This window comes from Elgaria multicarinata, chromosome 20 (genome assembly GCF_023053635.1).
Source record: "Elgaria multicarinata webbii isolate HBS135686 ecotype San Diego chromosome 20, rElgMul1.1.pri, whole genome shotgun sequence".
NCBI lineage: Eukaryota > Metazoa > Chordata > Lepidosauria > Squamata > Anguidae > Elgaria > Elgaria multicarinata.
The window spans coordinates 4950740-4976880 of NC_086190.1; the positions used below are offsets into that span (position 1 = coordinate 4950740).

At 49.5% G+C, this 26141-nt stretch overlaps 1 protein-coding gene across 1 annotated transcript; it reads left to right on the plus strand.

Annotated features, from left to right (window-relative positions):
- Positions 1-219: 219 nt before the first annotated feature.
- PINK1 (PTEN induced kinase 1) lies at positions 220-21822 on the plus strand. Its single transcript, XM_063145310.1, has 8 exons — positions 220-579; positions 3324-3620; positions 4330-4433; positions 6781-6963; positions 9799-9962; positions 15238-15365; positions 16793-17029; positions 19938-21822. Exons 1-8 carry the CDS (start codon positions 235-237, stop codon positions 20190-20192), a joined length of 1713 nt encoding a protein of 570 aa, XP_063001380.1. The 5' UTR covers positions 220-234; the 3' UTR covers positions 20193-21822.
- Positions 21823-26141: the final 4319 nt, after the last annotated feature.

The window sequence follows — 26141 nt, forward strand, 5'->3', positions numbered from 1 at the left end:
ATACCTATAAAAAACACGCAGCTAGGTTACACTCTACACATGCTCGAGGGCGCTGTCGTCTCTCCTGCAGCGCGGCCTAGGGATCACCCGGCGCCAGGAGGCGGAGGCGGAGGAGGCGGAGGCGGGCCGGCCTCGTGGGAGCCCCGCCTCTGCGGCGTCACGAGCCCGCCACGACAATAACAACAGCCCGCAGCCGCCGAGGCCGAGAGTCCCCCGCTTGGGCCTGGGGAGAGGATGGCGCTGCGACAGGCGCTGGGCCGGGCCGGGCGGCTGGGCCGGGGCCTGCTGTGGCGCTGGCTCGGGGGGGCGCCTCCCGCTCCTGCGCCGCCGGCCGCCTTCCTGCTCCGGCCGCCGCCTCCGCCGCAGCCAACCCGCTCAGGCTTCCTACGCGACGCCGCGGCCCGGCTAGGCCTAACGAGAGGGCCGCCGTCGCCGGGCCTGCTGCTGTTCCGGCAGTTGGTTCCCCGCGTCCCCCTCGGCCCCCGCCGCCTCGGCTTGGCCTTCAGCCTGGGGCTGGCGCTGCTGGAGCCGGCGTTAGCCGAGCAGAGGCAGGCGGCCGAGGCTTGCAAGGACATCCAGGTGCGGGCGGACAAGGCCGCGTTGCCGTGGCGACGGGAGGAGGTGATGGGGCGGACAAGGCCGCGTTGCCATGGCGACGGGAGAGGGCTCCCTTTCAGCATCTGTCGGGGAGGGTTTGCCACCTGCCCCAGCCTGTGGGCCCTCCAGATGTGTTGGGCTACCCCCATGCTGGCTGGGGATCATGGGGATTCTAGTCCCAACACTTCTGGAGGTTGGGGGACAGCTGGTTTGTTGGGCCCTCCGAAGTGAGGGATTGTTAGGCCTGCTCTGCACATAACAGCATCCTGAGGTGGTATAAAGGGTGGAGTGACCCTATGGAAAGGAGGACCGGGCTCCTGTATCTTTAACAGTTGCATAAAAAAGGGAATTTCAGCAGGTGTCCTTTATTTATTATTTATTTTATTACATTTATATACCGCCCCACAGCCGAAGCTCTCTGGGCGGTTTACAACATTAAAAATAGTAAACATTAAAAGTATACAATTTTTTTAAAAAAAAACCCATAAAAACAGTATAAGTATAACATTTGTAAGCATGCAGCACCTGGTGAAATGCCCTCTTCTTCACGACAGTTAAAGCTGCAAGAGCCCTGCCCTCTTTTGTATCTGGTCATTCTACAGTGGGGGGCAGGGCTCCTGCAGCTTTAACTGTTGCGATGAAGAGGGAATTTCACCAGGTGCTGCATGCTTACAAAGGACAGCTGCTGAAATTCACTTTTCTATAAAATTGCTAAAGATACAGGAACCTTGGCCTTCTTTTCACGTGGTCACCTTAATACACGGTTGACTGTGCCAGTTAAAGGCTGCAGCTAGAAATGGTGCCATTTTTGAATGACACCCCTTCCATACAAAACATTTTTAAAAAAACATTTAAGCCCCTGCTAGTAGAAATGTAACACATCGGAGGGAAAAGTCCTAGTTCAGCCACCTCCTGGTGATGCTAGTTTTCTACTTGCAGGGAAATTGTTATTTACGGGTGGTTGTTTTTACAGAAGGGAAGATTACAAAATGGCATTCTCTGCCTGCAGACAGAATGATACAGCCCTGCTTTATTCCATCAGGAGTCTACTACCTAAGTTGCTGCAGGTGTAGTTGATGCTTCTAACTGCTTTCCTCCCCTTTCGGATGTTAACCAAAGCACCTTCCATATGAGGAAAGGAAACTGTTGAGAGCATATTCCTATACATGTTTAAACAGAAAAAAATAATCCCTTAAAACTCCCAGCATTTCCCAGCCAGCTAGGCTGGTAGGGAGAATGCTGGAAACTGTAGGATTTTTTTCTGTCTAAACTTGTATAGAATTGTACCTTGAAGCTTCAATGCTATGCACAATTTACCTTGAAGTAAGTCCTATTGAATGCAATGGGACTTCTGTTTAAAAAAATGGGCTTTAGTTTTTTGTTTAGTTTGGAGATGAAGGGGAAAGACGTCTAAGAAGGGATACGATAAAAATGTCATAAAATTATGGATGGTGTGAAGAGAAAAACAGAATGTGTTCTTTTGCTTTTATAGCATTTGAAGGTAATGTCACCTAATGAAGTTGGCAGTAGTTTTAGAGGGGAAAGTGGGGATTTCTCCGCACATGGCACAATTAAACATGGGGAACTCACTGCCACCAGATGTGATGCTCAGTACCATAGATGATTCCTACAAAGGTTTTGATAAGAGTCATGGAAGACAAGCCTGTTGAAAGCTATGAGCGATTCTGTGGAGTCTGTTTTAAAACCAAGGCCACAGCTAGACCTAAGGTTTATCCTGGGATCATCCAGGGTTCGCCCCTGCCTGAGCACTGGATCCCCTGTGTGTCACCTAGATGAACAGGTTTGACCCCTGGACGATCCAGGGATAAACCTTAAGTCTAGCTGTGGCCCAAGAGAAAGTACTTACTTAATCCACTAAACTACAGAATGCTGGAAGTTGTAGGATTTTTTTCTGTCCAAACAGGACTGCACTCCTAATGAATTCACTGACTCTTACGTTCTTAGATCATCCCCCAAAGTTTTCTGCATTGAGTAACCTGTCTGTAGGGCATAGCAAACAGCCAAGGAAGTTCAAGTTTTTTGACAGGTTTCGCTCTTCAAGTACGCACTCCTTATTTTAAGCATTTTTATCCTGCTCAGTAACAACAAGACAGCCCCTGACTTCTGGCTTACAATCTGAAAGATACGAAACAAAAGTAAAAAAAAAAAAAAAGATGAGGGAAAGGGGAAAACGAGGCACCAGTTACCAAGGACTTATAGCGTCGTGCTTGAATGGAAACGCTTGAGGGACAGGAGGAACCAAATGGAACTGGTCTCTCATCCCAGGTGATCTTACCTTTCTCTGTTGTAGCCTGGTGGAACGGTTGCTCATGGATGAAAATTGAAGGAGAGGGACCCTGATTAAAGCTAGTCTCTGGCTGAGTTTGGCCGACATTCTAATCCAGCCTTCCTCAACCTGGGGCGCTCCAGATGTGTTGGACTGCATCTCCCAGAATGCCCCAGCCAGCAGAGCTGGCTGGGGCATTCTGGGAGTTGTAGTCCAACACATCTGGAGCGCCCCAGGTTGAGGAACGCTGTATCTAATCCATGGTTGTTTCCTGCTCTGTTCCTGTTACCACCACCACCCCTAGTGTGTCGTCCGAACTCAGCCTCTTAGTCTAGCAGGCCCTGCTGTGTCGCTTCTCCCTTTGCTACAACCAGACGACATTACCCTCCAAAAATGACTTTAATACTCTGTGATGTATTTTCTCACTCCCCACCTCCAGACGATATTTGTCCAGAGGAACAAGCCTCAGCAAGATCCCCTGGGCTTACTCCGCCAACGCGGCTTCAAACTGGAAGAGTACTTCATTGGCCAGCCAATCGGCAAAGGCTGCAGCGCCGCGGTGTACGAAGCGGCCGCTCCTTTCGCCGCCCGAGGCGAGACAAGCTTGGAGCCCCAAACGGGGCGTCCTGATCAGGGTGGCAGTTCGGATATCCAAGCGCCGGTGGTGGAGTCTTGCCAGGCCAATCGCTGGGGAGCTGGCTTCCCACTGGCTATCAAGATGATGTGGAACATTTCGGTGAGGATCCAGGCTTCAGTTTGTTTCTCACGGGTTGTCCTCCAGATGTTTTGAGCTAGAACTTCCGGAACCCCTGGCCATTGGCCACACTGTATGGGGCTTATGGGAGTTGGAGTCAGGAGGAGCTGTAGCTGAGTGGTTTGCATGCAGAAGGTCCCGGGTTCATCTCCAGGTAGGGCCTCTGCCAGTTAGCCTGGATAATACTAGGCTAGATGGACCCATAGCCTGACTCAGTTTAAAGCAGCTTCTTGTGTTTGTGGAAAACATCTGGCGTGTGCCAAGTCACCCATGCCTTGTTTCTCAGGAAACTGGAGTAAAATGTTTAGTATATTTAAGACGCTGAAAGAAACTGCGTTGGAAAAGCTCAAATCGTTAATGAGCAGTCGAGGGATAATTAATGTCAGTCTGAAATTTACCCCAGGGGAGTCAAAATGTCAAACCAATGTTCAGCGGTTGCCATTGTTTTTCTGAAAGGTGTGGGGAGAATAAAAATGTAAGGAACAGCCTGACTGGAAACAAAACAGCAGTGCTGCCTGAGTAATCCGGCACTAACCGTAATCATCACCACTAGCAGCAAAAGCCTTGTGAATCAGCCGCTTTGAGCCTGCCTGCGTCTCCCTCCTCCATCCCTTCTCCGTGTTTTGCTCAGAGCGGCTTTTTATTTGATCCCAAGGAAAATAAACAATTTTCTTTGTCACGGCTCTTGCAGGCCGGTTCTTCAAGCGAAGGCATCCTCAGCAATATGTCTCAAGAGCTTGTTCCAGCCAGTGGCTCTGCCTTCTCTGGAGAATTTGGAGCGATCGCTTGCCCTAGGTATGATCTTCTAACTCTGGTGAACTTGACGTACGTAGACCCCAGGAAAACACCAGACGATTGGCAGCCGGGGAAAGGGGGGCCTGGCTGCATCATGGGGAACTCCAGAATGCCGGATTGGGACCCCAGCTGGGCTCAGTTTGGCCCACGGGTCTGTAATTCTGAACCCCTTGCCCTAAAACCTCCATAATATTCCAGTAAAATGAAACCGAACAATCGGTCATTTGTGCAACCATTCAAGCAGTCGTTCGTGAACGTCTCGGGGGGAATCCAGTAGAAGAGGAAGGCGGTTCTTGGCCCTTAGTGAATATGCTTCACGCGGAGAAAGCAATAGATGTGGAATGTTGGCCTTCTGCTACTTACTTTATTTTGCCTAGTACAGCCTTCCTCAACCTGGGGCACTCCAGATGTGTTGGACTGCATCTCCCAGAATGCCCCAGCCAGCAGAACTGGAGCGCTCCAACTCTGCGCTCCAACACATCTGGAGCGCCCCAGGTTGAGGAAGGCTGGCCTAGTAGGAAGCAACAGATTGTTTAGCTTATGGTTGGAGTTTCACCGGCGGTAGAAAGGCCTGTCACTCATTCCATCCTTGCGAAACGGAAGGGCTAATCACGGAGGACCACCTGACAATGCAGTGTTCATGCTCCGCTGTAATCAAACATGAAGTGCATTTAGACTGTAAGCGTCTTGGGGCAGGGGCCTGTCTAAATTACATTTGTAAATCTGCAAGGCAGCTTGTATAGTGATGTCCCTATAATAATGATGATAATGCACCAATAATAGAAACATCATTATCATCGTTACCATTACTTCACAGCAGCAGTGATTAACTTAAATCATCAAAAACATTAAGTCATGTTTCCAACTTTGGCAAATGATCCCACTGGCATAGAAGGCCCAAGAAGCCTCCTGCATCCAAGCAGATGTGCATATTAATTTGTTGCAGTAACAGTGAAAACATATTGGGTTGGATCCTGACTTGGGATTTGTTGGTTATGACTTGAGTCCCCTTGATTTCAGTGGGTCTACTCTAAATCTGGATCCAGTCCATTGTTTGCAACTATAAATGAAGTCAATTCTACTACTCAAGAGCATAATTCCAACCCCTTAGCCAGGCAGCCCACATCCCTTTTTGCACTTTACCATTATATCTGGTTAGAGCCAAGGATACTAAATAAAGGTCTGAGATTTCTGGAAATATTTCCTCATGATGCAGCAGCTCTTTGTGCAAAACCGCCATTTGGAACGGTTTTCCATTTCAAATTTGGAGGCATTTCTCCCACCCCACCCCAAACCAGAAAGTGAGTAACGGAATTAGAGTACGTGAGGTGGAGGCGGGTTAGTGCACGAACCGGAGATGCTTTGCCTTTTTACTTAATTCTAAATATGACACGGTTACAGAGGGCACAATGATCTTCAATAAAGAGTTTTATTTTGCTCTGGAAGAACTGAATCCGATGGCGCCTGGGGAACATGGGTGGGAGGGTGCTCTTGCACCCATGTCCTGTTTGTGGGTCCCTGCTCGACAGCTGGTTGGTCACTGTGTGAACAGAGTGCTGGACTCCTGCATTGAGCAGGGGGTTGGACTCAATGGCCTTGTAGGCCCCTTCCAACTCTGCTATTCTATGATTCTATGACTAGATGGTCCAGGATGTGTGAACAGAGGGCAACCAGGATGATCAGGGGTCTGGAAACAAAGCCCTATGAAGAGAGACTGAAACAACTGGGCACATTTAGCCTGGAGAAGAGAAGGTTGAGGGGAGACATGAGAGCACTCTTCGAATACTTAAAAGGTTGTCACATAGAGGAGGGCCAGGATCTCTTTTTGATCATCCCAGAGTGCAGGACACGGAATAATGGGCTCAAGTTACAGGAAGCCAGATTCCAGCTGAACATCAGGAAAAACTTCCTGACTGTTAGAGCAGTACGACAATGGAACCAGTTACCTGGGGAGGTTGCAGGCTCTCCCACACTAGAGGCCTTCAAGAGGCAGCTGGGCAACCCTCTGTCAGGGACGCTTTAGGGTGGATTCCTGCATTGAGCAGGGGGTTGGACTCGATGGCCTTATAGGCCCCTTCCAACTCTACTATTCTATGATTCTATGACCCTTGATCTGATCCAGCAGGGCACTTCTGATGTTCACCTCTGCCTTGACATCAGAGCCAGTTCATGGCCCTGACAAACTCAAACTCTCTGCCTCCATTTCCCTTCTTAAAACAGGGAACGTAACGAGCACAGGGTTGTTATAAGAACAAACACCATGAGAACAGTCTGGGCACTTTGCAAATTAAAACTGCAGTTGCAATGCGTAGTGTGCTAGTAGTGGTCATGAATTGTCTTGAAACAGGAAGCCTATCTTTGGGAAGAAGAGGCTGAAACCTCACCCAAATATAGTCCAGGTAATTCGTGCATTCACGTCGCACGTCCCGCTGCTCCCTGGCGCCACGGTGGACTATCCAGATGTTCTGCCCTCCACCCTGTATCCCTCTGGAATTGGGCACAGCCGCACGCTCTTCCTGGTGATGAAGAAGTAAGTCATGAGAATGCTGGCTGGTTCACAGTCTACATGCCTGTAAGCATACCTGGCTTCTAGCCCTATGGTTTTGGATAAAAGCTTGTCCTCCGCTTCCAAGAACACGACGTTGTGGATGCTGTTATCAGCGGGGAAGCAGTGATTTCTGCTTCATCTGGGTTGCGCAAGGTCTTGGCAGAAGGTAAAGCTTCCCTCAGCCCACCCAATGATTCCGATCCAAATCGCTGTCTCCCCTCTGCTCGTAGCAGTACTAGAACAGCGGTTCCCTCAACCAACCCAGTGATGGCTGATCAGCTGGACAGCGGGGAAAAGTAGCAAGAATGCAGGTGCTCTGGTATGCTGCATGGCGATCAGCTGAGAGACACAGACTACCAACCTGTGTCTCAGAGTGACTACGATGTGTCAATCCACCTTTTATTTGCTCAGTACTGTTACCCACCAGTGAGAGAACTCACATTTTGTATCTAAAAATCTGCAATCCTACTTCTACTTACTTCGGAGCAGAGGTGGACATTCTCCAGATGTTTTTGGCCTAGAATGCCATCATCCGTCACCATTGGCTACACCATTGACACAATGAGATCTGTAGGCCAAAACATCTGGAGGGCCACAAGTTGCCCACCCCCGCTTTGAGTAAGCCCTCTCTAGTTACGTGGGGTGTATTTCTGAGTAGGCAGCACAGCGTTTTGCTATAAGTCAATAAAGTGCAGACAGATCTGTTCCATTGACCAAAATTAGCTCTAATAACTAATGGGTTTTTTATTTTATTTTACAGATTTTTGTTTTCTTAAGAGCTGCCCTTTTGCAGAAATTCGTATGGGGGGTGGGGTGGGGGGCGGCGGAATGGCCCAAGAAATGATTGAGCAGTAGTTGGGACATGAGGATAGGGAATTGTGACCCAGGTGGCCAGATGCAAAAGAGGTCAGGGCTCTTGCACCTTTTAACAGTTGCGCAGAAGAGCGAGACCTGCTGAAATGTCCTTTCTTTTACACCATTCTTTAAAGTGCAGCACACACATACCCCAGACCCCTTTTGCACCTGACCATACTAAATGCGACTGCAGGAGATAAAATTGGGATTGGAAGCTAGATAGAGTATAAAAGAGACACCCCAGCTCACCTCCATCAACTAGAGTTTGTGACAGTTAATGCCTTTATGTTTTTTTTAAACCAGCCTTCCTCAATCTGGGGCGCTCCAGATGTGTTGGACTGCAACTCCCAGAATGCCCCAGCTGGGGCATTCTGGGAGTTGCAGTCCAACACATCTGGAGCGCCCCAGGTTGAGGAAGGCTGGTTTAAACCATGAGAATTAGAAACTTGTTTTAAAAGAGAAGGAGGGAGGGAGAATGGGATACAGAAAAGACAATGGGGAACAGCTCAAGGATCAGTTACACAGATCCCAGTGAGGATTGGGCCCATAGTGGGGGCTGGAGGAAGCCGGTCAGGCAGTGGTGCAAAGCAGCGAATGTGTGGACTCCCACTCCAAAGTGAGGAAGCAGAAAGCAAGAGTGATCAGAGCTGAGATCTTCAGGACCCTGGACAGGTCCTGGGGAGGAGGGTAACTTTGCTGTAAGAAACGGCTGGATGCAAAAATAGCGCTGGGCTGAATTATTTTGTCTGTAACTTTTCTGACAGCCGGGAGACACTTCCAGGCCAGCTCCCCTTGCTAAGCGGGCCCTTCTGTCAGCCTGCCCCAACCTGGAAACACAAACTGAAGGTGATGGGAGTTGTATTCCAAAACATCTGGAGGCCATCAGGTTCAGGAAGGCTGCCTTATATAGTCCCAGGTCCTGATTCTCTCTCCCACAGAGACTTAAAGGGCCGGTCCTTTTATCTCAAGCCAGCCATTCTGTATCCTCTCCATCATTTCTCACTAGGAAAATTGCTTGTCACGGTGAAGAGGTTCATGTGACGGACCAGAGGGCAAAGGGTGCATGTTCCTCAGCGGTCCTGACTAGGGGTGGTCATGGATTCCGATGGCCCCTGTTTGCTGAGCTTGGACTCAGCAGAGACCAGAACTGGTGCTTTGAGTGGTGCTACTGGTTCATGTGAATCCTCTCCCTCTGTGCTAGCATCCACTGCTATTTTGGGCTGCATTAATAGAAGTAGAGCTTCCAAATCATGTGAGGTACTGGGTCCTCTCTATTCGGCCCTGGTTAGGCCTCATCTAGAGTATTGCGTCCAGTTCTGGGCTCCACAATTCAAGAAAGATGCAGACAAGCTGGAGCGTGTCCAGAGGAGGGCAACCAGGATGATCAGGGGTCTGGAAACAAAGCCCTATGAAGAGAGACGGAAAGAATTGGGCATGTTTAGCCTGGAGAAGAGAAGATTGAGGCGAGACATGATAGCACTCTTGAAATACTTAAAAGGTTGTCACACAGAGATGGGCCAGGATCTCTTCTTGATCCTCCCAGAGTGCAGGACACGGAATAACAGGCTCAAGTTAAAGGAAGCCAGATCCGGCTGGACAGCAGGAAAAACTTCTTGACTGTTAGAGCAGTGCGACAATGGAATCAGTTACCTAGGGAGGTGGTGGGCTCTCCCACCCTAGAGGCCTTCAAGAGGCAGCTGGACAACCCTCTGTCAGGGATGCTTTAGGGTGGATTCCTGCATTGAGCAGGGGGTTGGACTCGATGGCCTTGTAGGACCCTTCCAACTCTACAATTCTATGATTCTAGTCTGGGTCATGTCACAAAGGGTTTTGAATGGGGAGACACAATTCCCTGTGTTTATTCCTGATCTTGTGGTGTTGGGGGGGCAAGGTACAGGAGACTGGAGGGACCCCCATTTCGGTGTTGACCCAAGCGGCCACCTTCTTTCTTGTTGTGTCCAGCTACCCATGCACGCTGCGTCAGTATCTCTCCGAGAAGAGCCCCGGTCCTCATCTGGGCACCATGATGATCCTGCAGTTGCTGGAAGGGGTGGACCATCTCATTCGGCACGGAGTGGCTCACCGGGATTTGAAGTCCGACAACATCCTCGTGGAATTTGATTCTGGTACGTAGCAGACAATGGTCTCCCCACCCCGACGTGTGTGTGTGTGTCTTAAAGGCCCTAAGGCAGCCTTCCTCAACCTGGGGCGCTCCAGATGTGTTGGACTACAACTCCCAGAATGCCCCAGCCAGCTGGCTGGGGCATTCTGGGAGATGCAGTCCAACACATCTGGAGCGCCCCAGGTTGAGGAAGGCTGCCCTAAGTCTTTCCCAGCCCCCTTGCACGCTTCAAAGCCTGGAAGAGCCTCTTAACACATTCCCTTCTACTTTAACGGCGGCCGCCATTATTATTTCTATTTATTTATTATTGCATTTATATCCCACCTTTTTTCCTCCAAGGAACTCAAGGCAACATACATCAGCCTCCACCTCTCCACTTTATCCTCAGAACAACAACCCTGTGAGGTAGAGAGTCTGTGACTGGCCCAAAGTCCCCCATGGCCAAGTGGGGACTAGAACCCGGATCTCCCGACTCCCAGTCCAACACCTTAGCCACTACACCAGACTGGCTGCCATTGGAGTGGAAGGTTTCGGTGGCTGCCATTAGAGTCGGAAGGAAAAATCATTCTCCTTCCCCGCCTACCAGGGCTGGAAAGGGCCTCTTAACCCAAGTGTTAAGAGGCCCTATCAGGCACCGATGGGAGCGGGGGTGGGAAAGCGTAGTTGGGGGAATCTGCGTACTTTCCAGAGGCCCAGAAAGTGCACTTTCCTGTGCCTTTCCCCTCTCCCTTGCCCATTGGGGCCGGAAGCGTCTCTTAACGCAAGTGCTCAGAGGCCATTTCGGGCCCATATAGGCATGGGGGGGTGAAGCACACATCCGAGTGCGTAATTGAAATAATCACACCTTCTTCCCCTGCCTTCCCCACACCTCTCTCGCCCCCTTCTTCTTCCACTGTTTCTCCTCGTCTGTTTTGTACTGCATGCCCCCCTTGGGGTTGGGACCTGTCACGCCTGTTCTTTGCACAGCACCGTGGACATCTGCTTCCCCCAACCTGGTGCCTTCTAGATGTATTGGACTGCAGCTTCCATGATTCTCAGCCAGCATGGCCATTGCCAGAGGGTGATGGGAGTTGTAGTCCAACACATCTGCACAGCCTCAGGTTGGGGAACACTGGTGTAAATAGATGGCACTGTATACATTGAGGATTATATGTCCATTATCATCATCATCCCAAAGTAAAAAAACGCAGGTGCACAGGTCTCCTGCACATCAGCCCTCAATACTAGGGATGTGCTCTGCTTCTCCTCGGACCGGAGAAGCAGGAGTGGATCGGGGGGCTTCACCTCCCCTTAAAGCGGAGGCGAAGAGGATCGGGGGAGCCACAGAGCATTGCGGAGCGGATCGAGGTGAAGGCGGATCCTTCGCCTTGATCCGGAGCTCCGCAAAAAAGGTAAGGGGGGTTTACTTGGCCCTGCCGCTGTCGCTGCCGCCCATGCCGTGACGGCGGCAGAGCCAGGTAAGGGGGCAAGGGGGAGGGGGTCTTACCTGCATCCTTCCGCGGTCCCGCGGCTGCTTCAACTGAGCCCGAGGACTCAAACAGAAAGACTAGGCCGCAACTGCAGCCTAGTCTTCCTGGTTGAGTCCTCAGGCTCAGTTGAAACAGCTGCTGGACCGTGGACGGATGCAGGTAAGGGGGAGGAGGGAGGGGGGTCTTACCTGCGTCTGTCCCGGCCCATCCCAGCTTGACTAGAGCCCGCGGCTCAACCAGGAAGTGTAGGCCGCAATTGAAGCCTACAGTTCCTGTTTGATCCGCGGGCTCCAGTCAAGCTGGGATGGGCCGGGACGGACACAGGTAAGGGGGAGGAGGGAGGGGGGGCTTACCTGGCGCCACTCCCTGCTACTGCAGAGCTCCAATTCGGAGCCGGAGCTCCGCAGCGGAGCGGCCCCTAGGCGGATCGAGGCAGGGCGGAGCGGGCCCAATCCGCAATTTGTGGATTGGGCGCGAAGAGGATCGGGGGTTCCGTGCACATCCCTACTCACTACTTCTACCCCGTGAATAAATAGAAATAATTATGGTGGCCGCCATTAAAGTAGAAGGGGAAATGTTTAGAGGCTCTTCCAGGCTTTGATGCGTAGTGAGCAGAAGTTCTCAAAGATGGTTGCAGAGCTCCGCTGACCAATATTCAGTGCCGCTCCCTGTCCTCTTCCTCCTGTGCTTGGACTGGAGACCCAACAGCAGGCGTCGCTATCAGGCAGTTTAAAGAAATCTTAATGGGTTATTTGTGTGGATTTTCGGCTGGCAAACGCTGGGAGTCGTAGGAGTCCTGTCTACAGCTGCACAGGATTGTGCCCTGAATCACTCAGCAAGTTAATGATTTGGATGAGGAGGTGCAGGGAATGCTTATCAGATTTGCAGATGACACCAAATAGGGTGGGATAGCAAATACCCTGGAAGACAGAAACAAACTTCAAAGTGATCTTGATAGGCTGGAGTGCTGGGCTGAAAACAACAGAATGACATTTAATAGTGATAAATGCCAAGTTCTACATTTAGGAAATAGACACCAAAGGCACAGTTACAAGATGGGGGATACTTGGCTCAGCAATACTACAAACGAGAAGGATCTTGGAATTGTTGTAGATCACAAGCTGAATAGGAGCCAAAAGTGAGATATGGCTGCAAGAAAGGCAAATGCTATTTTGGGCTGCTTGAATAGAAGTATAGCTTCCAAATCGCGTGAGGTACTGGTTCCTCTCTATTCGGCCCTGGTTAGGCCTCATCTAGAGTGTTGCGTCCAGTTCTGGGCTCCACAATTCAAGAAGGACGCAGACAAGCTGGAGCGTGTTCAGAGGAGGGCAACCAGGATGATCAGGGGTCTGGAAACAAAGCCCTATGGAGAGAGACTGAAAGAACTGAGCATGTTTAGCCTGGAGAAGAGAAGATTGAGGGGAGACATGAGAGCACTCTTCAAATACTTAAAAGGTTGTCATACAGAGGAGGGCCAGGATCTCTTCTCGATCCTCCCAGAGTGCAGGACACGGAATAATGGGCTCAAGTTAAAGGAAGCCAGATTCCGGCTGGACATCAGGAAAAACTTCCTGACTGTTAGAGCAGTACGACAATGGAATCAGTTACCTAGGGAGGTCGTGGGCTCTCCCACACTAGAGTCATTCAAGAGGCAGCTGGACAACCATCTGTCAGGGATGCTTTAGGGTGGATTCCTGCATTGAGAAGGGTGTTGGACTTGATGGCCTTGTAGGCCCCTTCCATCTCTGCTATTCTATGATTCTGTGATTCTTCTTCTGGGCCCACAGCAAAAAAAAAAAAGGTCTTCACTCCGATCAGCAGCTGATCAGAGACCAGTGCTCTCCCCAGCCAAGCACTGGGAAAGGGAGCCCTTTTCAGAGCTTAAGCAGGGGAAAGAACTTCTTTACGATCAGCTGCTCGATCAGAGATGAAAGCCTTTCCCTTCGCGGCAGAAGGGCGGCTGTGGGGCGAAGCTGCCGGCCCGGAGGGGGAGCCCCCACAGGCTGTGTCCCATCTCTGCCTTACGAACATGAGATCGTTTGGGGGTCTGAAGATGGGGAGGATTTGTTATCCTGGAGCTGTGGAGGATGACTAGAGCTGCCTCAAAGAGAAGCAGGGTAGACCGGAGGCCTTGAGAGTTCCTTTCAGCCTTAAGATGATACAGATGAAGTACAGAGTGATAACAAGGACACTCCAAACGATCAGCTGCCCTCCGACTTCAGCCTCCCCCCAGCTTTTTAACTGATCAATGGATTTTCTCTGACTTTCCTGCCAGCTTGCCTGGCTGCACAGCGACGATTTCCCAAGTCCCACAGCCTGAACAGGCTAATAACTCAATGCTTCGGGGTCATTAAGCGTTAGGCGATTCCAGGACAAGGAAATGCTCGGTTCAATCCCGAAGTCCTTTGGCCATGCCGTTCTTGGCTGTCACCCTCTGGCAAGGGAGAATGTTAATTACTGGAGCGATCTTTCAACCCGGCCCCGTCTCGCATGGGCAGGAGATGAAAGAAGGAGCCAGGGACGAGTGATTAATCCTGCTGCGGAAAGTTGGCGGGGGTTGAAGCCTTGGCCGCGGAGGCTCGGAGAAGGGCTGTGTGGATGGGGGGGCAAGGCAGGCGCTGGAAAGGGAAGATTTGGACGAAGGTTAACAGGCACGAGTAGACCCAAGATGGCAGATCTCCTATTGTTTTTAAAGAGTTAAGAGATGCAAAGCAGGGTGGGGAGGCAGATTGAGACTGTGACTCTGCAGTGGGGGGACGGCAACCTTCCCTCCCCGTTCTGTGCCATTTTCCCCAATTAAGATTCCACCCTCACCTGCTGGAGGCAACATAAAAGTACTTACATAACAGCCTCCCCCAACCTAGGGTGCTCAGATGTGTTGGACTACAACTCCCATAACACACCACCACCAGCAGCATAGCAGTGAAGATGGAGCTAGTCAGGCCTCCTGAGGCAGGGAGTTCCACAGTCCGGGAGCAGCCACTGAGAAGGCCGTTCCCAGGATGCCGACCTTAGCAGCAGACAGCAAATCCCCAAACACACTCAGAACCAAAGTAGGTGAAACCAAAAAGGATGGCGATTTGGATCTCCCACACGGAAAGGAGGGGAAAGCATAGCTGGTGGAGGGATGATGGGAGTCGTAGTCCAACACATCTTGAGCGCCCCAGGTTGGTTTTTGCTGGTCGGTGCCGTTCATTTCTTTAAACGGTTGTGTTTTGATGATGACTTTGTATTTTAGTACTCTAAAATACTAGACAGCTAGTATTTTAGCTGTCTTGGGAACTGATTTCAGTGGAAAGGATTGCAAATATTTTAAAAGGTTATCACACAGAGGAGGGCCAGGATCTCTTCTCGATCCTCCCAGAGTGCAGGACATGGAATAACGGGCTCAAGTTACAGGAAGCCAGATTCCAGCTGGACATCAGGAAAAACTTCTTGACTGTTAGAGCAGTATGACAATGGAATCTGTAACATAGGGAGGTTGTGGGCTCCCCCACACTAGAGGCCTTCAAGAGGCAGCTGGACAACCCTCTGTCAGGGATGCTTTAGGGTGGATTCCTGCATTGAGCAGGGGGTTGGACTCGATGGCCTTGTAGGTCCCTTCCAACTCTGCTATTCTATGATTCTATGAGAGGCATACATTTAATAAATAAAGAGACAGGCAGGCAGGCTCTGGCCTCTGTCTTCTAGGAAGGCCTTTCCTGCACAAACACCTGCAGTGACTCCCTTCCGCTGTCCAGCCTGTGCTCCCAGCTGTGTGCGCCTCTCTTTGAAATCTCTTTGCCTCGGTTCTCTTCCCATCCTTTGCAGCTGGATGTCCCGGGCTGGTCATCACCGATTTTGGCTGCTGTTTGGCCGACGAGAAGGTTGGCCTGAAACTGCCTTTCACCAGTTGGTACGTGGATCGCGGAGGCAACAGCTGCCTCATGGCGCCAGAGGTAAGGTGCTCCTTGCGCTCTTTCCAAAGTGACGGCGCTTCTGCACTCTGTGGTCATGCACAGGCTTCTAGAAACGGGACTGGGTTTGATCTGGTTACAAGTGCATAAGAATAAGCACCCCCCACCCTCCCCGGATTGCACCAAAGGTCCATCTCATCCAGCCTCCTGCATCCCATAGAGACCAGCCTAATGCTTCTGGGAAGCAAGCAAGCCGGTTATAAAATCTCTCCCCTGTTGTGTCTCTTGAACATCTTGTGTTTAGTGTCATAGAGAGGTGTTTTGACTGTTTCTTCCCTTGTTGTGCCAGTGCGGGTTTCCCCCCCAAAACAAATAACATCTTCAGAAGAAGGACTTTCCTCAGGACCGCAGCAGGAGAGGAAAGGGTTAAATCCCCTCTGTGGTTTTTTTTACTTGCACACCGGCTTCCCACCCAAAATGGCACTTAAGGAGGATTACATTCACTGATAAAACTTGATTTAAAAAACATGGAATAAATACGTTAAACACAAAAACACAACAGTAACAGAGTCAAAACAATTTCCAGGCCAACAGACCCATTTGCACATCAAAGGTCCATTTGGAAAAAGTGGACCTTTGCCTAGGGTGACCCTATGAAAAGGAGGACCGGGCTCCTGTATCTTTAGCAGTTGCATAGAAAAGCGAATTTCAGCAGGGGTCATCTGTGTATATGGAGAACCTGGTGAAATTCCCTCTTCAGCACCACAGTTAAAGCTGCAGGAGCCTTACTAGAGTGACCAGATTTAAAAGAGGGCAGGGCTCCTGCAGCTTTATTGTGATGAATAGGAAATTTCACCAGGTTCTCCATATATACAAATGACACCTGCTGAAATACAGCTGTTAAAGATACAGGAGCCCTGTCCTCCTTTTAATATGGTCACCCTACCTTTGCCCAGCAGTGGAAGGATAGCAAAGAGTTAACGAACGTGGCTTCCCTCAGCGGGGAGTTCCACAGGCCCAGAGCAGCCACCGAGAAGGGCCTTCTCTCATGTCGCCACCAAATGCGCCCCTGAAGGATGCGGTCGCGAAAGAAGAACCTCTCAAGAAGTTCTTAAGAAACAGGCGGGCTCATATGGGAGAACGTGATCTTTCCGGTAGCCTGGTCCCAAGCCGTAAATGCTCAAACACAGCACTTTGAATTCTACTTGAAAACAGCCAAGCTGTGGTAACAAGGGAGTCATGGGCTGGGCTCACTGTAGCCAGGCTCAGTCAAGCTCTTTGCCTGCTCTGATCTCAGTATTATTATTATTATTTATTTATATAGCACCATCAATGTACATGGTGTCACCCTCCATCCCCAACTGACTCAGTTTGCATTTAAAGGGACCTGCCCATTGCTATAGTTTGGCCCCCTGGGTTGCCTGTTTGAGGGCCCTTTTGTATTCTTTTCCTGGCCTTCCTCTCCGCAGGTGGTGTCCGTGACCCCCGGCCCAGGTGTGGTGATAGATTACACCAAGGCAGACACGTGGGCGGTTGGAGCCATTGCGTACGAGATCCTTGGTGTCTGCAACCCTTTCTACAGCAAAGGGGGAGCAGCTCTGGAAAGCAGGAACTACCGAGACAAGGAGCTGCCGCCCTTGCCGGAGACGGTGCCCCCGGAACTGAAAAGCCTGGTTGGCAGGCTGCTTCGGAGGGACCCCGCCAAGGTGAGAATTGCTCTTGTCTCTGCATGGGCTTCCAGGTGTCGCCTTCCTCAGCAATGGGCACTCCAACCCAGAAGCGAGTCGCTCATTAAAGCACTCCGACCCCCACTAACGGCTCGGGCAGTGGAGCTTAACTTCCCCTCCTTGTTAAAATAAACCTGGCAATTGTTTTCACTGGGCCAACTTGGGCTGATCGAAGAGCTAGCAAATGGTCCCGGCTTCACAGGGGTCAGGAAAAGCCCTTAGTTTGATACAAAGCCTTGCACATCGGTCAGAGTTGGCTGCAGAGAAACCTTCGAGCAAAGTTATGCAGCTGCCAGAGTTCGACACATTATGCCTGCCCTTGCCCTCAAGTACAGCCCACGCCATGGTGACCCCCGCAAGCCCTCTGAGGGAAGGGTCTGTTTTGTTCATCTCTTGAAGACTGTCTTGAGCTTCCCTCTCTCAGCCATGACATTTCTCTCCCCCTCCCTACAACATCAGCTGCCAACATGAATCTTCTGTTATCTGTGCACCTCACTCCCTTGTCCCGACCCCTGCTGTATCTGTCTGTATCTAATTCCAGCTCCTTCTACATTACCCCCTTTTCTTAAACATGTTCACTACGTCTATAACCATCCCAGATAGTTTTTGAGTCCATTGCGGACATTCAAACAAACACTTTTACATAAATAGAGATGCAGGTTTATGGCTCTTCATCAAGCAGGATCGATTCTCGGCTCATCCTCCGTGATAGAGAGGTGACACCCGAGGACAAAACTTCTTCCCCTTGTCAATCCGTGCTGTGTTAGTTCTTGTTCTACATGCACTCACCCCCCGCCCTCCCGGAAGATGCCTTTGACCAGGTCAGGCATTTGGTTCTATCTAGCATGGAGTATTCCGCTCTGACTGGCCTAAGACTGTATAAGGTATGAAAAACAAATTGAACATAAACTAGGGTGACCCTATGAAAAGGAGGACAGGGCTCCTGTATCTTTAACAGTTGCATAGAAAAGGGAATTTCAGCAGGTGTCCTTCGTATATACAGAGAATTTTATCCGGTTGAGCTTTTATATTGTATTTTATATTATGGTTTTATACTGTTGTTTTATACTTTGAATGGTTTTAATTTTTGTGAACCACTCAGAGAGCTCCGGCTATTGGGCGGTATAGAAATGTAATAAATAAATAAATAAATAAATTCCCTCTTCATCACCACAGTGAAAGCTGCAGGAGCTATACTAGAGTGACCAGATTTAAAAGAGGTCAGCTTTAACAGGTGTGATGAAGAGGAAATTTCACCAGGTTCCCCATATATACAAATGACACCTGCTGAAATTCCCCTTTCAATACAACTGTTAAAGATACAGGAGCCCTGTCCTCCTTTTCACAGGGTCACCCTACATAAACAAAATTCCAAGCACATCGTTTTCCTACACCAGCCTCTCCTCTCCTAACCTGTGGGCTTCCAGATGTGTTAGAGGCCAGGCTAGCTTGGATTGATGGGACTTGCAGTCCAGCACATCAGAAGGCCCGCAGGTTGGGAGAGGCTGCCCTATAGTGTAAATTGGGTGATTGGCAGCTGACTAGCTCTGCATTTGAGGTCATGCAGAAGTACTGTCTGTGATGTCAGATCTGTGTTGGGCCGTGCGCACACACAGGTTATCACTTCCAGGGCCAAACACTGGAACGGGGATCTCTTCCTTTCTCCTCCCCCCTCCATCACGGAATACCAAAGGCAGCTCACAATAGCCACGAAATGAGCAAAACCCTGTCAGATGTATTGTACAAACATCATTCATTGATATTAAAAAGCGAGATGACTAAATAGCAGTAATACATACTGTGGAGGAACCCAAAAGGGCAGGTTCCCTTGGTTCGCTGAGTGGCGGTCAAAGACTCTCAAGACACAATTCCTCTCATCTTGGAAAAGTTTTATTACGAGCAGCCTGCAGTGCTGCAAGGTGGCAAACCCCAGAGCAGCCTTCCTCAACCTGGGGCGCTCCAGATGTGTTGGACTGCATCTCCCAGAATGCCCCAGCCAGCAGAGGCATTCTGGGAGTTGTAGTCCAACACATCTGGAGCGCCCTATGTTGAGGAAGGCTGCCCTAGAGGATCTGAAGGACTGCCCACTAAGATACTTATAGGGTAACATCCTCAGAAGCACAACAGAACTTCCTCATATAATGAACAAATCATAATACAGTTTTGCAATACAGTAACCAATGATAGACAAGGCATTTATGCATGTGCAAAGTGCAGATAATTCTAAGACTAGAAAAACAATACGTAGATGGGTATTGCAATCCTGGAACAGCTGTTCCTTTGTGGTTACTACTTTCCCTGTCCTTGCCGGGAGGTTCACACTCTGACTAATGTGTCAACACTTCTTGTTGGTTGAGCAAGTGTTGCTCAATATATTTTCAGCTACAGTTTGCATCAAATTGCTATAGAACTTAATTTCTAATAGAAAGGGCTAACATCCAAACAGGGTGGGCACAGACAAAACAGCCCATTCACACATTTCCTCGACAATACATACAGCGGCAAAGCTACACCCACTTAACTAGGCATAAGACCCTTTGAAATCAGGAGGCCCCTACATCCAGGTTGACATGCCTGGGGTTGCATTGTAGATTACCGTTTTTCAAAGTGCTTCTGGTAGGCTCGAAGAGAGAGTAAAGGGACAGTTCCAAAGCCTGGGGCCAATCACTGAGAAGGCCCTGTCATGCGTGGGCCGATGGCACAGAGAAGGCCTCTGGTGGTGATGTGAGTAAGCCAGCTCAAGCGCCTTAACCCTAGCTTGGGTGCTTTCCAGAATTCTAACAAGCGAACATGCTCCGTCCAGATTGGAAAGCGTTTGTGAGCAGAGACGCGAGAAACACAGGCCAGCGGTGCCCACCTGACTTTTCCACCTCCTCTTTTCTTTCAGCGGCTCTCGGCCCGAGTTGCAGCCAACGTTCTCCACCTGAGCCTCTGGGGCGGAACCCTCCTCGGCTCAAAGGACCTGAGAGTTGACAAGGTGGTTGGCTGGCTTCTTCACCAATCCGCCGCCGCCTTGTTGGCGGACCGACTCGGAGGCGGAGTCGAAACGAGGCTGAAGAGGTGCTTCTTGGCCAACCTGGAGTACGAAGAGCTCTGCGAGGCGGCTGCCTTGCTCCGCGCTTGGGGCAGTGCAGCACCGTAGCAGGCCCAGATCCGCACGCGGCCGTTGCTGCAGTTTCCTCACTAAAAGCACTTCACCTGCTAAGCCTCCATTTTGTTTTTGTTTTTGCAGGCCTAAAAAAGCACTTTAGGTAAGAAGCACTTTACAAAATGTGGGGCGTTGTAGGTGCGAAGGTGTTTGGGTTAGGTTTGGCTGGGAGAAACATCCTTGGTGTGGTTGCTGCGTTCAGCCTCCAAAGAAACTTGGGTTGATTTTGTTGCATGGTGTTGCCTTTAGAGCACAGCGTAACTCTTCCTTCCTTCCTTCCTTCCTTCCTTCCTTCCTTCCTTCCTTCCTTTCCAAGAGATTCTTCTCCATCTTGAATGCTTAAAGAGACCTTGTTGGGTAGGGACAGAGTGATGATGATAAAATAAAACGTTACGGGTTCCTGCCTGTTGTGCTTCCTGCCCTCCCACCCTCGCAAAAAAAAAACCCAACAAAAGTGATGGAATTGAGTCTTTTTTTCTTTTCTTTTCTGCTTTGACATCCGTGCCGGCATTATTTCTGCAATGCCTCTGTGGGAATATGGTGCCCTTGGTACCCAGTACTCTTCTGCTGGGTTCGATTCTTCTTTCTTTCTTTTTAAATAAAAAGTTGGAGCCTCATTTCCTAAACATGACCCCTAAACAGACCTCGTGCGTGCTGGCTGGGACGGATTCCTAGCCAGCCCATCTTGTGAGTGGTCATCCCATTCCTGTATAGATCCATTGGCTTGGGAAGGCCCCTGCCTCCGCTGCTGAAACGGGGCCTTTCTCAGCCCCGCTCATCTGCTGAAGCAGAACCACGGGCCAAAAAGCGCTGCATTTTAAGTAGAACGCTGGAGCCCCCACAACTAGCTGGGGCGGATTCCATTTAGAATCAACACTGGAGCACTTCTTGATGGCTAATCTACCCATGAGTAAGGTATCCAGCCTGCCTTCTCGCAGACTGGGCCGTTAATTCATGACTCCTGCTGCTGCCTGTTCTGCGTGGGAATTACACCCACCACAGCGCCGGAACATTCTGGGACCTCCGAGGGACGATGGCTTCTCTTCTCCGAAAAGATCTGCTTGGTGCACACACACACACACACACACACACACACACACTTAATAGTTTTAATTCCGTTTTGGAATTCATTTTTTTTTTTTACTGTGGACTGAGTGCCAGGGGTCTTTAAAAAAAAGAAATCCGTGAAAACAAGGAAGTTAGAGGCACAGAAGGGATTCCGAACGGCTCCACGCAATTGATTTCTGAGAAGCAGTCTGCTATTCGGGGCGCGTCGTAAGGCTGGAACGCATTATGGGATGGTTTAGTTGAGTCGCATCCCAGGAACGTTGCAACTGGAAGGCAGTGGATCATTTCCACTTCAAGATGCTGCTGCTGAAGAAACGAGAGAGAGGGAGCGAGAGATCTCAACAGAGAACATTCTGCTAAACTATATCATCACGCCAGGCTCAGGGAGGCCATCTCTCATTTTAGAGCATAAAGAAGTGTTGACGTTGATTTGGAGCATTCCTAATTACTCCAGTTAGACTTTGTAGCTGTGAGCAGCGAGGTGTCTATTGCTAGTGGTTGGGAAAGTTAATTATTTCCACCTTTTGGTGCAATAAAATGTGTTGTTCCCCTAAAACTGTAGAGCATTTGCTCAGTCTCTTCTCATTCTGAACCTGGGACTCTGATTCTGAGAAGTCTCAGACAGACTCACACGTCCAGGTGGCCACACAATTCGAATGTGGAGGGTGTGGGTGTGGGTTGGGTGTCTCTAAGAGTCTGGGTGCATTAATTCAGGCACTTAATTGCATTGCTGCATATGTTCTGGGTGCAGGACTCCAGCCTCCTTAGAATCTAACTTTTCTTTTCGAAGGAGAGACAAATTTCTAGCCCTTAAGGCTGAGAAGGGGTGTTGTTTTTAAAGTGTGTGGACAATGGCTGCCGAGATCTCAGAAGTTAAGAGGGGTGAGTGCAAGACTTCTGATGGTTTGATGTGGACCTTCAGTGCCCTGGGTTGATCTCTGTTCCCACCCTGACCCACAAGTAATAATAGGATATTGAAATGAATAGTTTATTTGTTTGTAGCTTCGGCTATTGGGCGGTATAAAAATCTAATAAATAAATAAATAAATAAATTGTAGCACAAAGACCATTACAAAATACAGAATTGCTCACATATAGCAACACACAATATTTGAAATATTCAAAATATTCAAGGTACAATCCTTGCTCAACCAAGGAGTCAGTCAGTGGGTCACTCTAGGGGTGTTTCATTTATCTGTAGCACCCACCCTTTGCTATCGTGACAGTAACATACATGCCAACGTCACAAGGTTAATTTCAGTGATTACATTGAAACCTAAAATACTAGCTATGCATGGTCTCCCAGGCCCCATGAATCGTGCTGAAAGGCTCAGTCTTAGGCTGGTTTAGACAGAAAAAAGTCCTAGAACTTTCAGCAAGCCCCAGCCAGCCATGCTGGGAGTTCTAGGACTTTCCCCCCCTGTCTAAACCTGCATTGCAACGTGCCCTAAGTTACATTAGTCACACGGATTGCAGAATTCAGATTTTCTTATTTATTTTCTCAAGTGTCAATGAATATACATGGCCTTGGCTGACTCTGCGTGAGGGCGGGTTGCTGTTTTACCAGGCAAGCAGGGGGGGGTTTCCTCTTCTGTTTGTCCCCAAAAAAGCCCCATGATGCATCCATCGACTGAGAGTGGTGCTTGAGAAGAGCCGAGCCGCCACCACCACCTAGTGAGGAACTAGAAACGGTGGTGATGCGACCAGAGTCAGGCGACTTGGGCCGGGATAGAGCCAGCGAAGGGATCCACTGGTTCCGGCCAGCAGAGGCGCTAGGTCAGGGGTGATGGGATCTGTACTTCAAACAGCCTCTGGAGGAGCACAGTTCCCTGAGATAGAGTCACGTGTCACAAACCTTCAGCCCAGGTTCCGAGGCGGGTGACCAGAGGGTGACAATTTTTCCACCGGCAGCTGAGGGTTTGACTAGAAAAGGGGCATCAGCTCTTCCAGGTTCATAGATACTCTCTCTTTCCAAATCTCTTGCGCAGGGTAGGAATGGTGGCAGGCCAATAGGAGCCCATTTCAGATTTTATTTATTTATTTATTTATTTATTGCATTTTTATACCGCCCAACAGCCGAACCTCCCTGGGCGGTTCACAAAAGCCAAATCCATTCAAAGTATAAAACCGTATAAAAACATGATATAAAATACAATATAAAAGTACCACCAGGATAAAAGCAGCGCAGAAATACAAATTGAAAGCAGCAAAGTTAAAATTAATTTATAGACTGTTAAAATACTGGGAGAATGAAAAGGTCTTCACCTGGCGTCTAAAAGAATATAGAATAGGTGCCAGGCGAACCTCAGGGAGCTCATTCCACAGCTGGGGTGCCACAGCAGAGAAGACCCTGCTCCTCACTTCCTTTGGCAGGGGTTCACGGAAAAGGACCCCTGAGGAGGACCTTAGGGTCCGGGCAGGTACATAAGGGAGGAAGCAAGGCTCTTGTTCTCACATGCAGCTGCGTCCCCCAACACCCTGCTGCCGCTCACTGATTCTGCCTGGCATCCGCTGCTCAAACATGCTCCATTGCATTGGCTGTGATAACACCAGCGTGCATCACAAGCACAGCAACACATGCTCCGCAGCCGATGCATTGCCCAGCCTGCCTCCCCAGGCACTCCTGCCGTTGGGGCCTTTTGCAACAGCCTTGGCTGTGATGCGTTGGGAGAAGACCCTGGTTAGGCCTCATCTCGAGGACTGCATCCAGTTCTGGGCTCCACAATTCAAGAAGGACGCAGACAAGCTGGAGCGTGTTCAGAGGAAGGCAACCAGGATGATCAGGGGTCTGGAAACAAAGCCCTCTGAGGAGAGACTGAAAGAACTGGGCATGTTTAGCCTGGAGAAGAGAAGACTGAGGGGAGACATGATAACACTCTTCAAGGACTTGAAAGGTTGTCACACAGAGGAGGGCCAGGATCTCTTCTTGATCCTCTCAGAGTGCAGGACACAGAATTACGGGCTCAAGTGACAGGAAGCCAGATTCCAGCTGGACATCAGGAAAAGCTTCCTGACTGTTAGAGCAGTACAAGAATGGAACCAGTCACCTAGGGAGGTTGTGGGCTCTCCCACACTAGAGGCCTTCAAGAGGCAGCTGGACAACCACCTGTCAGGGATGCTTTAGGGTGGATTCCTGCATTGAGCAGGAGGTTGGTCTCGATGGCCTTATAGGCCCCTTCCAGCTCCGCTATTCTATGATTCTAAGACAACGTGGCAAGACATCCAGCCAGGCTAGCAACCAACACACACTGCTGCCACTGGGGCATTAGCTCAGGAAGACGGGAACAGCCTTGGAAGTGATTTCAATGAAGGTTGCAAAACAACAAATGGTGTGGAAAGTGGATTGGGAAAACCGGTCCACTGCCAAAACGCTTCCCAAATACAAGTGCATCGCTTGAGCCCCCATAGCGGCAATGCCAAACTGAACGTCTGAATGTCGTGTTCAAAAACTCCCAAATTCCCTACAGGACATGCAGGTATTGCATACGGAACAGTCCCTTGCTGGGGCTGTACCACTTGAGACTTCAGGTAGTGGTGCAGGATGGGAGCTTGTTAGAATATTTTTTAAAAATACAGATGGTGATAATTGTTATTATTACAATGATAATAGCGGCAGCAGCAGCAGCAGCTAATTGAAAAAGAACCCTGAACATAAAAAGCTAGGGGTAAAACCATCCTCCCAGGCTAATTGTGGATTTTCCAGGCTATGTTAACTTGGAACCCCCCCAACCTAGAATCTTTTCCAAACATATGCCAAAGTTTTGTGCTAGTTTTGTGCGTAACCCCCGAGTTTTGTGCCGCCACCAACAGCTGTGTATTGATACTTCAAGAGGGGCGTAGTTAACACACCAAAAAATGAACCTTGTCATAGAACCTCCAAACCAGTGCCAACGTTTTGTGCTAGTTTTGTGCCATTTTGTGCCACAAACCTCAAGCTTTGTGCCACATCCTGAAGTGTGAAAAAGACATGCCCCTAGGTGTGGTCTGGTGGATGAGGAAAATTTCATATTCTCAGACAAACTCCAAACCAGTGCCAAAAATTAGTGCTAGTTTTGTGCTGTAATCTGAAATGGTACAGTCCACTATAAATGGTGGATGCTTTTGGATGCTACCAATCCAAAAACATTGTGCAGTTATGGGGCACATCTTGGGCTCCCCGTCCCTGCTCCTGCAATCCCAGTCGGGCCTCACCCACCCTGCATTTTTAAAAACCCCAATTAGACCAGGGGAGTGGAGGGGAATTATGATCGTGAACTCCTCCCCCTCAGTCTTTTCATATGGTCACCCTACTCCTCCCAAAAAGGGGCAACTAAAGGGCATTGCCAAAACATATGAGTTAAAGAAGCGTTAGATGTGTTATATCTCCAGCAATTGTGCAAGTTAGACAAACCCTTATTGAAAAGGCATTGTGGAGTCCAATGATCGTGAACTCCTCCCCCTCAGTCTTTTCATATGGTCACCCTACTCCTCCCAAAAAGGGGCAACTTGTGGAGTCCAATGGACCCGAAACAATTTTTTTTTTTTTTTGCTGAATAAGACGTAACCTGAGATCCATAGAAACTTCAGATACAAATGCTAGAGCAACCGTCCATTGGTTAGGCAAGATAGAGCACTCCAATTCTCTATTCCAATCTAGTCTTAAACTTTGGGTTCTACATTGACGTGTCAGTTCAGCTGCTAAAAGTGTTTCTCACAGTGCTGGAGGCTCCGGAACGATCAAAGCAGCTGGGCCAAACCTCGATTCCAGCAGGTGTTGCAATTGCAAGAACTGCCATTGAGCAGCAGCAGGGAAATTATATTTAACACACAAGTCTGAAAAGGACAAAAACTGTTGCCTATTCATTAATCCAAAGTAAAAAACATCTTCTCCATCCA

Excerpts from the sequence above, each read along its gene's own strand:
- PINK1 (XM_063145310.1), top strand. The coding sequence starts at position 235 with ATGGCGCTGCGACAGGCGCTGGGCCGGGCCGGGCGGCTGGGCCGGGGC. Across the intron at positions 3,621-4,329 it reads AGATGATGTGGAACATTTCG|GCCGGTTCTTCAAGCGAAGG; the intron begins GTGAGGATCCAG and ends CGGCTCTTGCAG. Across the intron at positions 15,366-16,792 it reads GCTGCCTCATGGCGCCAGAG|GTGGTGTCCGTGACCCCCGG; the intron begins GTAAGGTGCTCC and ends TCCTCTCCGCAG.